The following is a 12856-nucleotide window of genomic DNA, read 5'->3' as shown; positions in this document are numbered from 1 at the left end:
ACTTTCAACAAGGAGCACGCTCTCACAAGCTGAGTTTTCATTAGCAGTATTTGCCTACATGGGTTACAATGACTTATTTAAATAGGCCAGCCTAGCATGAACTTCAAAAATGAGCTGTGATAAGTGATTGTAGTCCATAGAATCAAGTTGGGCTACACTCAAACCCAGCTTCTTGTTTTTCCCCTTTCTCTTTTCCCCCCGTAGAACAACTGAAAATATCTCAAACCTCATAATCCACTTTCTTGGTTGGTCTGAAGAGCATTTGCAGAAAGATGCAGCTCTGTGCAACCATCCTGGAATACATCATGCTTGAAGACAGATCTCATGCCATTTTCTTTTTCTATTTAATCTAAACAATGAACACTGTACAAAGTATTAAAACATTTTTTTCTAAAACATGATATTAACATGGAGATGAGTCATTTCACTGTCACAACACAGGCAGGGAGGGGGAACTGGAGCGAACAAAGCAGCAAATTCATTCGGCAGCAATTTGCACTCCATAAGCCTCCGATGATTGGGCTTTTAGGCCAGATGAGCTCTGCTACTTAAGCAGACAAAGTGACACATTTAGCTGTTGCTTAGAGATATTGGAATGTATTGCACACAGCCAAACATCGCCGAAGGGCTCTGTGCTGCTCTTCTGTGGATGCATTAACACTGCTGCAATGCTGTGTGCAGTCACAAGGAGTTTTCAAAGGGAATGCAGCATTAGAAACAAACTTTTCAGAAAGCAATGCTTCTGTTACAAAAAACTCAAGAAGTAAATTCCTATCACCTGAAAGCAGCACGGGGCACCAAGGGCTGTTAGGAGTCAATTGCCAGCTTAACAGCAACTGACAAAGTAGAACTTCTGCACAGCACGTGTGTCCTGCACACCCCATTCTGGGTAGGGCTTAGCAGAGCAGCAGATCTCTGTCTGCTGACTTATACCCGCTGCTTTTCCACCTATCAGAGAAGATAACTTACTCTTAATTATCCTTTACACTAATCCTTTTGGAGTATTCTCCCTTATAACTCTGCTGGAGAGTCTCCCATTAGCTCTGCCATGCATATGTGCCTTAGTAACCAGCAGGAAAACATACCCCAGCTCACCTCAGTGCTTGTGGACAAGTTCAACTGTAAACAGCATCCCAAAATGACTACAAATGCAAGGAACTAACTGCATCCTGCGGTACTGCAACACAGCATGTCTGCTTTTGTTGTTGTTTTTCTCTCATGGGCATGGGACCTGAAGTTGGATTAAATGAAACCATGATTCAGCTTGCAGATCAAAGAAACCTGAGACAGGGAACAGCAAAATCTCAAAGCCCAGAGAACAGCTCACTCACAGGTGACGCTCCCTGCTCTTTCCGAGGGCTGCAGCCACCAGCAGTGCACTCAGTGACATCAGAGTCCCAGTGCTGCACTGAAGCCAGTAGGGCTCTGGCATCCCGAGTCAAGCACTGCCTTCTCTCAACTCCCAAAAGGCTTAGAGAAAAACAGGAGATGCACCTTCCCCACTGGGAAGCCCTTACCACACGTTCATGGCAACAGCATCGTGACAAGGGGAGCCCTGGCTGCTCCCCAACACCCCTGAACCCCCAGACCCCACAGAGATGAGTTGCATGGAGAAGAGTGGGTGCCGTGCCCTCCCTCCCCCCCTCTTCTCAAAGCCTTCCTACCCACAGCGGGCTCTGTTCTGGGCAGACTCGGGTCAGAAACTCCAAGTACAACTTCCAGCCCCAGAGAAAAGCAGGACAAAGCGTTGGAGAATAGAAGCATCCTTGACGACGAACGATCCAAGAAGAAGAATCATTTTGATTTTATCATTTTGATCTCTCTGGCTAAAACCAGAGGAAGAGCTGACAATTGAGCGGTTTCAAGCAGCTCTCTCGCATTCTATCCTTTAAATACTGGTATAAATTGCAGCAAGACCAGCCGCAGGTCCTCGTTGGCGAGGCTCGGGCGCCGGAGCTCCGTTAATTGACCGCACGGCGCCGCAGCTCCGCAGCGCCCCGGCAGGGAGCGGAGCTGTCCGCGGTGCTGCCCGCGCCCGCCGCCTTTATTCCCATCAGAGCCGCTCTGAGGAATAAATCGCACAGCATTTATCTTAATCGCTCCCCTGCAGAGACAGCAATGGGGCAGTTATTGATACATCCCTCACCTGACAAGAGCAGGCCACTTAGAGGACTCATTACTGTTATTATTATTATTTTTTTTTTCTTTAAGCACCTGCTTTTTAACTTCGCTTCCCCTCAGCTTGCAGCAGGCTGGATGAGCGGGAGACTGCTGAATCCATCACAATTGCTATTGCCATTCAGAGACACCTTTTTATGAACAGTTCACCCATTTCCCAACGGAAAGCTCTGCTCCATCCCCTACCCAGTAAAACCAGCACCCTTCTCCTGGCTCCCAAAGGTGCTATCCTTCCCCTAAGCCAGCCTGGAAAGGTTGGGAAGCTGCTGCAGATACCCTGGCTCATGACAAAGAGCAGAACAGGAGTGACAATAAGCTCAGGTTTCCTTTTTCCAGCTCACCCCAACGCCCACCAGCTCAAGGAGCAGGAGATTACTGGGGGAAATGGCCAAGCCCCATGAGCACCCACCCAGACAGGGATCTATGCAGCTCAAAAGCAGCTCTAAGGCAGGGGCTACAACACAGCTAATGTTGCCCCGCAGTAAATAACATGGCACTGCCTTTTCTTGCCAGAAACCACCACTTAGAGATCACTTGACACAACCAATGTTGAATGTTAACCCACAGTGCTGCACCACCTTTTGAAAAGTAAGAACAACTCATTCAAATAAATCACCCTAATAACCAGTGACCTCAAGGCAGTCAGCAGAGAACATTTTGTTTTGGTGAGCAAAGTATTGATTGCACATCCATGTCCTTGAGATGAACTTGACTCTTTGAAAGCAGCAGAAGCCCAATGAAACAGGATCCTCTCCCTGCTAATCCCTTTGAAGAGTGAAGCAGAGCTGTTTTATCAGGCTGGACCCAGCCACAACACTTCTCTAGTGGCCTCAGAGACCCGCAGGGCATGTTGAGCATGCAACAAAAGTTCCACCTCATCTTCCCCCCAGGTTTCCTTGCTGAGGGGCTGCAGGAGGCTTGGACAATATCACTCACACTGCCATCAATGGGAGAACAATCTCACAGATTATTTGCTGTGTTCTCCAAAAGCAAAGAAGGCTTCAGCCCTGCTTGTGCCCAGAGCTGTGGGTGCTGCCGCAGCCAAGCATCACAGCCCCAAAGTGATGGATGGCCTATGCCTGCAGTCAGCAGTACATAGCTTTATGGAAGCAACAAAGCAGCATTGATTTCACAACACAGGGGATTTCCCCCTCCCTAAAATACTGCCTGCCTTTGCACAGTTGACTCAAGCTGTATGGAGCAAACATGAGTTTCAAGAGGCAAAGCCCATCTGCACCACGCATATTTGCTGGGGATAGAAACTTTGTCCCTATTGCACCGTGCTGGTGATGGGGCTGTCTGCACAAGGATGTGTCCAAATGGCTCAGAGGGAAGATGCCACTTGTGGCCTTAACAGTGAGTTAACCAGTGCCTGATTCTCAGGGTTTCATGCCACTGCATGTTTGCAATCGTTCTCCATAATGAATCAGTGAATTTTAGTGCAAATCTGTTTAAAAACAGAGCTCAGAGAAAGCATGGTCAGCGCATTTGTCTTGGGGATATAAAAGAAACAAAAGCCCCCTCCTCATGCTAGAGAACAAGATGAGATTCTTAGTCACCCTCTCATCTCCGACAAAGCTTTAATCAAGCACATCCCAACCAAAGCACGCAGGATGCTGTTCTCACTGCGGGTCCTGAGAACAAACGCCATGCATGCAGCCCCTGCACCCTTCCCTTGGGAGTGCACCCCACAGATAGCAGCACCCAGGCACACAGCCAAAGCAACATGAAAGCCAATCCCAGGGGAACAGTCCGGGGAGTGAAAGAAAGGACATCAGGTGTTCCTTGTGCTGGAGAACAGAAAATCTTCCCATTGAAGCCTTCAGTGCAAACATTTTTACAACTTTTGAGCTGGGGAATAGATCACGATCATAATACTTCCACCTTTCAACAGCAGCAGGCAAGAATACCCCTTGTCCTCACAGCTCTCTGCATCACCCTACAGCACAATTTGAAATAAAGGAGGAAAGTCCTTCAGCCTTTCCCCTCCGGGATCACTGCGTGTGAGGGACACCCTCACCACCCACTCTGAAAGCAGCAGCTCTAAAGGCAGCAGCCAGGTAACACACACATGAGATGTGTGGTACAGATTTTGCTTTGAAAAGTTGGTTCAGCCTGCCAGCCTCTTTTCTGGGAATTAGTGTGGAAACAAAAAAAGTCCCACCCAGAAAGAAGAACCACTGGCGCTGCCAGAACTGTGTCAGCTCCTTTGCTTCCCTTTATCTCCCAGCAGTGATGGGGCTCCCTCTCATCTCCATCCAGAGAGAGAACGTTTCACAAAGGGTTGGAAATAAAACCTGCCTTAACACCAGTGAGACCCAGAAGATGCTCTCTGATAGGCACACATTGCATCACAATGGCAAGGTGCAGGAACTGGGACCAGGCTCACGAGAAGCTCTGCTCCTCCAGTGGATGCCAAAATCCACCCCAGGATCCTTCCAAGCAGCCTCACAGCCAGCAGGTAACATTTCCATGGTGACAGTCTCACCTGCAGATCAGTTACACCTGCAGTAGTGCTGTGTATCTCACCCAGATCTGCTCACACATGCTGAGTTCAGATCTGGGCAAGTTTCTGACAGCCTCATGTTCCCATCCACGCAATTACACTTTTTCTCCCAGATAATCTCTCACTGTGAACAACAGATCTAGCATTTTATTCTCCCCATTTTTTTGTTCCTTTTTTTCCTCATTTATTGTTCAATGTATTCTTGACAAAGAACAATGATTCCTAAACCAATGCCTTCCCACTGCAGCCCTATCAAACCCAGCTTCCCCTACAACAACTCACAAACGGTTCCAATTTTCCCCCCAAAACAAAGAGGGCAGCTCTGGAGGAGTCTATTTTCTGATGAAATAACATTCTTATAATTGCTATGGATATTCCTCGGGCGATCTTCACTTTGTTTCATTTTGCTGAGGTCTAGCAACTGACCAGATTTTGGTAGGGATACAGAAAATACCAACAAGAGTTGTGCTCCAGGCCTGGAAAAAAAGGAGTGACTGCTGAAAAGCCAGTTCTACCCATGGCCCTCAAGAAGACACTTCAAAGTATTTGATTCCCAGCCCATTACTAATGCACAGGAACCTTGCTAGAAAAGGCCAAACATCCCCAGAAAAGGGGCAAAATCAAACACAGCTCTTAACAGCTTGGCTCATTCCAACACGCTGACCCACTTGGTGCTGCACATTGGCAGCAGAGTGCTGATGGATGGATGCCTCCTCTGCTATTAAATCAAAGGTCAGGCAGCCTCCAGCTGGAAGCTGCATTTAAAAGACGAAAGGAGAATGAGGATGACCTTTGGCTTCCTTCCTACGTTCACAGGAAAATAAAAGTGATCATATGCTGTTGATGACTTCGTTATTCGACCTGGGGTGGGTTTCTTCACAGCACTTCTGCGCCTCCCCAAGCACATCCCAAGATTAAGCTGTGTTTCCAAAAGCTGGACCAGGAGCTCAGCTGGAAGCAGCAGCGCTCTGGCAAGGTATGGCTGTTTATTTTTTCATTACCAGCTCCATAATGTTGCGTGCCCTCCTCCCACTCCCTCCCACCCTCACACATCTGTGCATCTTTCCTTGTTAAAAACAGCCAGTGCTCCCTATTGGGATATTCCAGCTCCCCCCCTCTGCCGCTTCACACATCCCCTGCTCAAACAGCCACAGCCTGACAGCCCTGGGTGCTGCCTGTGCACCTCATTCCTGAAGAGAGCAGCCCTGCTGCACCAGCTGCTCACCAGCATCTGCCTCATTTCCTATTTAAACAGCCCAGCACACGCAGAACTTTTCTTCCCCCCGATGGGAAGGAGTGCTAATTGCTCAGCCGTGCCATGCACACACGGCCACCATGTTGCTATGATCTCAAAGATGGGTAACGTCAGCATCCCGGGGACCCTCCTCCAGCTGGGATCGGCGAGCCAAGGCTGAGCTACACGGAGCAGCGGTGCCGGAGGAGCAGCAGAGCTGCACACCAGGTAAGGGACACCGCAGCCCTCTGTCCCCATGCTGTTCCTGCTCACCCTATGGCCGAGCGACAAACTGCAAGCAGAGCAAGGCAATTCTCACTGCACAGCCCGGGGAACGGTTGTCAAATCTTTGATCTGCACAGGGGGTCGGGGGTTTTCTGTTCCCTTCCTTGCAGAGGAATTTTTGGGAGCGTAGGTCAGGCGGTAGCAGCCAGAAAGCTGTAAGCAGAAGGGGAGATTCTTTCCTGGACTTTAAACTGGATCTGCTTTCATGGTGCTTCCCCCCCCCTTTTTTTTTTCTGGCTGGCTAATCTTCAACTTGGGATTCGTGGGTTTGTCTGTCGGTGCCAACTTTTGCATGCTGCCACAAGCAGATGCTCTTCGTAGTGAGTGAGATCATAGCGTACCTCAGTTAAGAAATAAAGTTACTTTAAATGTGGGTTAAGCCCCTTTAACTTAGTTTTGGAAATACTCCTTTAACTTTATTTTTCCCCCTTCTTTCTTCTGCTAGGGCACCCTGGGAGAGGAGAATAGCTGCGTCATAAATGTCACTGTATGTGCAACCTCAGCTGCTGAAATGAGCTTGAAGTCCCCAATCTAAAGAAAGGCACTAATTAAACACAGCAATGCTCCTGCTCTGATACGGAAAAGCAAGCACTGTGCAAGTGAAACAGCCATCCCTCACATCCTCCAGGAGAGGAGGAAAGCCGCCCAGGCACAAAGCTTCCTCTGCCCTCCTTGTTGCTGCCAGCCCTGAGGAATCTCACTGCAAACAGCTGAACTGCATCCCTCCAGCAGAGAAAAGCAGCGGCTCACCGGGATGCTCTGAGAGCTGTTCCACTCGCGCAGGGGGATACAATTCTCATTTGCTTTGTTCATGAAGCCTTGGACGCCAGAGGGCAGCCTGTGACCAGCAGGCATGGGGAACAGCTCTCTGTGGGACAGTTTGAACGGCACCTGCAGCAATGCAGCCAACAGCTCCTACCTGGACGGCGATATGATGTTCAACTTCACCTTCCAAGAGCAATCAGCTGATTTCTACGTTGTCCTCCCTGTGATTTACTCTGTCATCTGTGCTGTTGGGCTCACAGGCAACACTGCTGTCATCTACGTGATCCTCAAGGCTCCCAAGATGAAAACTGTGACAAACATGTTCATCCTGAACCTTGCAATAGCCGATGACTTGTTCACACTTGTCTTGCCCATTAATATCGCTGAACACCTCCTCCACTATTGGCCCTTTGGAGAAATCCTCTGCAAGGTCATCTTGTCCATAGACCACTACAACATCTTCTCCAGCATTTATTTCTTAACAGTGATGAGCATAGACAGGTACCTGGTAGTGCTGGCTACGGTCAGGTCCAAAAGGATGCCACACCGTACGTACCGAGCAGCCAGGATCGTCAGCTTGTGCATCTGGATCCTAGTCACCATCATAGTTCTCCCTTTCATCATCTTTGCCAACGTATACATAGATGACCTGAAGATCAAGAGTTGCGGTCTAAATTTCCCCAAGCCTGAAAGGTTTTGGTTCAAGGCCAGCAGGATCTACACCCTCATCCTCGGCTTTGCCATTCCAGTGTCCACTATCTGCATCCTCTACACCATGATGCTCTACAAGCTGAGGAACATGCACTTGAACTCTAATGCCAGAGCTCTGGACAAAGCCAAAAAGAAAGTCACCATCATGGTCTTCATCGTCCTGGCCGTGTGTCTCTTCTGCTGGACCCCGTTCCACCTGGCCACCATCGTGGCTTTGACCACTGACTTGCCCCAGACCTCCATGGTCATTGGTATCTCCTACTTCATCACCAGCCTAAGCTATGCCAATTCATGCTTGAATCCTTTCTTGTATGCTTTCCTGGATGACAGCTTTCGGAAAAGCTTCCGGAAGATGCTGGAATGCAGAACTTCTTGAACAGTGGATGGGAGGCTTGCAGCTCCCTTCCCTCCCATAGCTTTGCAAGGGAAACTTTGCAGACTTCAGAGGGCGGCTAACGAATGCACAAGTCTTCTCTTTAGTTTGTATGTAGTGTATGTTTAACATCATCATTCACAATTTGTCCAGCATCTTTCATCTCTGCATCCCCAAACTTCTCAAAGCTGTATTTCTATGTTCTCATTTTTAATCAAACCCCAAAGCAGTAAGGACAGAAAACTTCTTTTGCAAAGGTTTGCTTCTGCTTCAGCGGTCCTTTATTGCCATCTGCTGTACAGCACAGTGAAGCTGTAGACCAACTTTCAGAGGAGCAGCAGGGCTAGCATTCACTTTGTGACACATCAACCACACAGAGGATGCAAGATGAGTATTTGGAAAGGGAAAATAACCATTTTCATGTGTGCACACGTGTTACAGCTTTGCTCTTGTTTGAGGGATGTCAGCTCCACTCTGACCCCAGTTTCCTTCCTTCTTGAACTGTTAACAGCTGTTACGTTTAAACCAAAAAGAAAAACCCGTGTCTTAAAAGTGCTGTTCAATAACACACCTTAAAAATATTGTGGTAACCGTGGGAATTTGTGCTAGAAATTATTTTTAACTAATGATTCCTGTTCAACGTCAGATATATATTTATTTAAGAGTGATTGACAAAATAAACTTCACGGGGAAAAATAAAGACAGCCTGGTCCTTCTTTCACTGCAGAAACCTTGTGCTATTTGTCCCACGTCACTGCTACACATATTGTGCTTTCTCTACTGTAAAAGACAACATCATCACTTGGTAACAACTGAGGTGCTTTGGAAGTCACAAGGCTGTCAGCAGGTAGACATGGGTGCACCTTCAACAGATAAATAATAAAGCAAAGTGCTTCACAGAACCAGGGCTTGTGGTGAAGCATCTGGAGACCAAAAGCTGTACACTAAGAGCCAGGAGAGATACATGAACTTGTTGCATCCCCATCCTCTATACCTCCCTGGGGGCTGTGGGATGGGCACACACCTTCCAGCTTTAACAGCTATGGAGGAACCTCACCTCCGCTGCTCACCTACACAGCAGAGCAGGGCTCAGTGCACAAGCAGTATGAATGCAGTACCCCCAGAAGTCCCACCTTTGTGGGAAGGAAGGGATGAAGGAGTCAAAACCAGATGAACATTGTGATACTTTTCAACCCAAGGCCATTCTATGATTCTATGACCCCGCTTAAGGTCCCTCTCTGCCCTCCCCAAACTTACAAGCACCAAGCTGAGCTTTTATCTGCCCACACCTTGTCAGGAAAACACAGAACAAACCAAAGAGAGCCTAAACCAAGCCATAATACACACACACCAGAGCCTACCCAGAAGGTGATTTACCTGGAGCACGGGTCTGATGTCCATCCACAAAATGGAGCAGCAACATGAGCTCAAGCACCATCCAAGAGGCAATTTAGAAGCAGAGCTTTCCTTCAGCAGCATAACAGGCTCCTGGAGAAGCAGGGCAGGGGTTCCAGGTGAGGCCATTTGGGGCAAATCAGGCCCATCCATTCCCTGACACCAAAATCAGAAGCCTTCAATACAGCATGAAGGCCATTTCTTTCTTTCCTATTCTAATTTTTTTTTTTTTTCCCCTTTAGAAAAGTGAAAGAGATTTCTTATACAAGGTCATTCGTATTGCCTTCTCTTCCCAGCCTTAGACCTGGTGACCTATTGCCCACAAAGCTCAGGAGCCAAGTTTCATGGCTCAAATCTATTTCTTGTTAGCTGCACCTTGTGCCTTTGCCCCCCCTCCTTTACCAGAAAACACAAAGGTTTGTCCAAATCAGAAATGACAACGTGTGGTTGGCAGGGGAGGATGGGGGGCAATGGGGGACTGCTTGCTTAGCAAGCCTCAGTGACAAAAGGAGGAACTGGGAGGCAATCAGCTGTGGCTGGAAGGTGCTGCTGCTCCCAGGAAGCACTGCATGACTCGAGGAGGGGCGAGATGTGGCAGGTTGGGGCGTGAGACTAATGGCTGATTTAGGAAGGAAAGCTGGGAGCTGCGGTCCTGACCCACCTTCCCAGGGCAGGACGGGCGTGCAGACGTATTGCCGGACCCCCGGAGCAGCCCAGAAGAGCTGAGGACGGAGGGTTGGCACAGACACCAACCGCTTCAGCACGGCTGCCATCTGCTGGCGACGGGCACCCGGGTGGGAAAACCTCCCGAACCGACACGCGCTGCGCACAAATCGCCTCGCTGGGTGCAACTCTGACGGTTATTAGCGTTACATCCGCGGCAAAGGCAGCAGAGCCTTGTGGAGTCTAAACCGCTTCAAGGCAAGAGGAGGCTCAGCTCCTCTTCGCTCTGTTGAGGGGGTGCAGGAGGGGGCTGCCCGCTGCTCTGCCTGCTGCTGCTGCTGCCCGGTGCTGCAAGCGCTGAGCGGCACTCGGTTCGCAGGTCCGCATCTCGAAGCGCCGCTCGGCCGCGCAGTTGAGAGATGCTGAACGCTCGGGGTGAGCACGCAGAGCCCGGCTGCTGGCAGCTCGCCCGCTCTCGGCACAAATTTCACCCCTAAAGTAAAAACTTGAACGCCTGCTTGAGTCTCTGGTTGGTTTTATTGCAGACCGGACCAGCTGCATCTTCAAGGCTGGAAGCAGGGAAATAATTACCCTTAGCAAGTCACCTAAAGAACCCTCTGCTAGCATTCTTGCTACCCAAGATCCCTTCCAAGGTTTCTCAGGGTTGCATGGGGCTCCGTCCCTCCCTTATCTCTCCTTTCCCACCTTCCCCCCTAAGTGATCATGTATTGAGTGGGGAAAGCAGCCCAACTCTGCAACCAAAGCAGGTGATCTTCCTTCTGGGATGCCTTAATAAATGCAAAGATGCTGGGAAACCCCACAGCTCCCTGCCTATGCAGAGCTGGGGGCTTTTGGCTTGCTCCTACCTGTCCCCTATCTGGGAGCAAGATCAGGACATCGCCTTCCTTCGTGGCACTGAGTGATGTGGTTTAGTGGGCATGGATGGTGATCTGTTGATGGTTGGACTCAATCTTAGTAGTCTTTTCCAACCTTAATGAGTCTGATTCCCCCAGTTGCTCCCTTCATCATCCTTGGGAGAGGGAGAGGGGGTCATTTCCCACCTTCAAGACAGGAATTAGGGCTCATGCAGGGCTCAAGTTCCCACCATAGGGATTAAATGCAGGCAGCTGAGAGAAAGAGAAGGGATCAGAAATTGCTATTGCTTTTTAAGTCTTTGTGCTGCAGCAAGAAATTGTGTTTGTTTCGGTCAATTGTCCTTGGTTGAGTTGTGCTGCAGCTTGTTCCCACACGGAGCCGTAATCCCCCGGTATTGGCACAGCCTCCTGCTGCTGGTCACAACATTGAGTGAGAAATGACATAATGCTCCAGTGAGGAATGGAGGCTCCGCTTTCAGAAGGACATTTAGATGAGGAAAAAAAAATAATCAAAGGAAAGAAATGGGAAACAGATGGGAGAAAACTTGGGAGAGAGAAGATACGAAACAGAAGCGCTTCTAGATGACATTTTTCAAGCCATCTCAGGAAGATAATTAGTCCCTTTTCTGTACGTCCTGACTTATTCTTAGCCCTTGCCTTGTCACCTATAGGTTGTGGGAGCCCCTGGGTGTCATCTGGGATGATGATGAGTGGGGTTGCTATGCCACCAGCCACTGTGCTCCCACTGCGAGTGCAGGATCCCGTGAGCTGCCCTGCTCTGCACAAGCCCAGGGTGATGCCTGCAGGGCTTCAGGGGTGAAGGGCACTGAGGTTTGTGGTTACTGGGCATGGTGGGGATGGGTTGATGTTTGCACTAACTGATCCTAGTAGTCTTTTCCAGCCTTAATGATCCAGGCTGGGCTCACGTGGTGAGTCTGAAGGGCACCTGAGAACCAGTTTGGGCCATGGGACCACAGCTACAGCAGTGCTGCTCTCATGGAGTGGTGGGAGGCCAGGCGTCCTCTGAAACACAGAGCTTCCCAAAGAAAGCCCCAAAAAGCCACAGGTTGCACTGCTCTGTTTCCCCAGCTCCCTTGTGCTGGAAGGGAGTTGGTTTAAAGCAAATCACCAAGTGCAGTGACAGTAAATATTTTCGTGTGTTTCTCACTGGCATTTGCTTTTCGTAAGTAGAGATGCAGAGAGGAAGATCAAAGCTGTCTGAATAGCTTTTAATTACAAGCCTCAATTGCTCTATTTTCTCTCAGAAAAGTATTACAATTATCTAACAAAGCTCATCAAGTGGAATTAGGCACTAGCCTGAGGCTTCAAGTACTGTTTAGTGGCTATTTTCCCTTTTAAAATAAAATAATATTTGATGTCTAGATGGAAAAACAGGCACTCCTGTAAGTGCCTAAAGGCAAAACCTGGCCTCACTGCATAGAGGCAGGTTGAGAAGCTGTTCACAAGCAGAACTGAGCTGCGCCCAGGGCTGAGCACAGCTCTGGGAATCCACCCCAGTGTGCCCTTAGCACCTCTGGGTGCTTCCATCGCCTCCTGCATGGGGGAAGGAACATCCCAGGAAGGGCACTGTGAGCTGCAATCCAGGAGCAAAACCAGGCAGCTTTCCCCGTTGTCCGTTTTCTTGACAGGAGATTTCTTTCTCTCTCTTTCCCCAGGACTTCAGAGCAATTCCACCGCATTGCCTTGGCCTGCACAGCTCCATCACAGGAGAGCCCAGGAGTTTCTAAAGGCCCCAGCATCCACTGGACACAACTCGATAAGAGAGACGAACGAGGAACGTGGAGAAATAAGGACACCATTTCATAAACTCAGCCCTCAAATGAGATCAGAGGCTGGTAATTAATAAAGTC

The 12856-nt window shown here is 49.1% G+C and overlaps 1 protein-coding gene across 2 annotated transcripts; it reads left to right on the top strand.

Moving 5' to 3' along the window:
• The first annotated feature begins 1670 nt into the window (after positions 1 to 1670).
• On the top strand, positions 1671 to 8772 carry NPBWR2 (neuropeptides B and W receptor 2). Of its 2 annotated transcripts, XM_048963366.1 has the most exons (3): positions 1671 to 5660; positions 5940 to 6146; positions 6649 to 8772. In XM_048963366.1, the coding sequence occupies exon 3, from the start codon at positions 7057 to 7059 to the stop codon at positions 8053 to 8055; it is 999 nt and encodes a 332-aa protein (XP_048819323.1). In that variant the 5' UTR covers positions 1671 to 5660; positions 5940 to 6146; positions 6649 to 7056; the 3' UTR covers positions 8056 to 8772. The 2 variants fall into 2 exon arrangements, with proteins under 2 accessions (XP_048819323.1, XP_048819322.1); XM_048963365.1 differs by lacking the exon at positions 1671 to 5660 and having other exon boundaries at positions 5714 to 6146.
• Positions 8773 to 12856: the final 4084 nt, after the last annotated feature.

Source organism: Lagopus muta, chromosome 16 (genome assembly GCF_023343835.1).
Source record: "Lagopus muta isolate bLagMut1 chromosome 16, bLagMut1 primary, whole genome shotgun sequence".
NCBI lineage: Eukaryota > Metazoa > Chordata > Aves > Galliformes > Phasianidae > Lagopus > Lagopus muta.
Note: the sequence above shows the minus strand (reverse complement) of the source record. Positions and strands in the feature narration are given on the sequence as shown.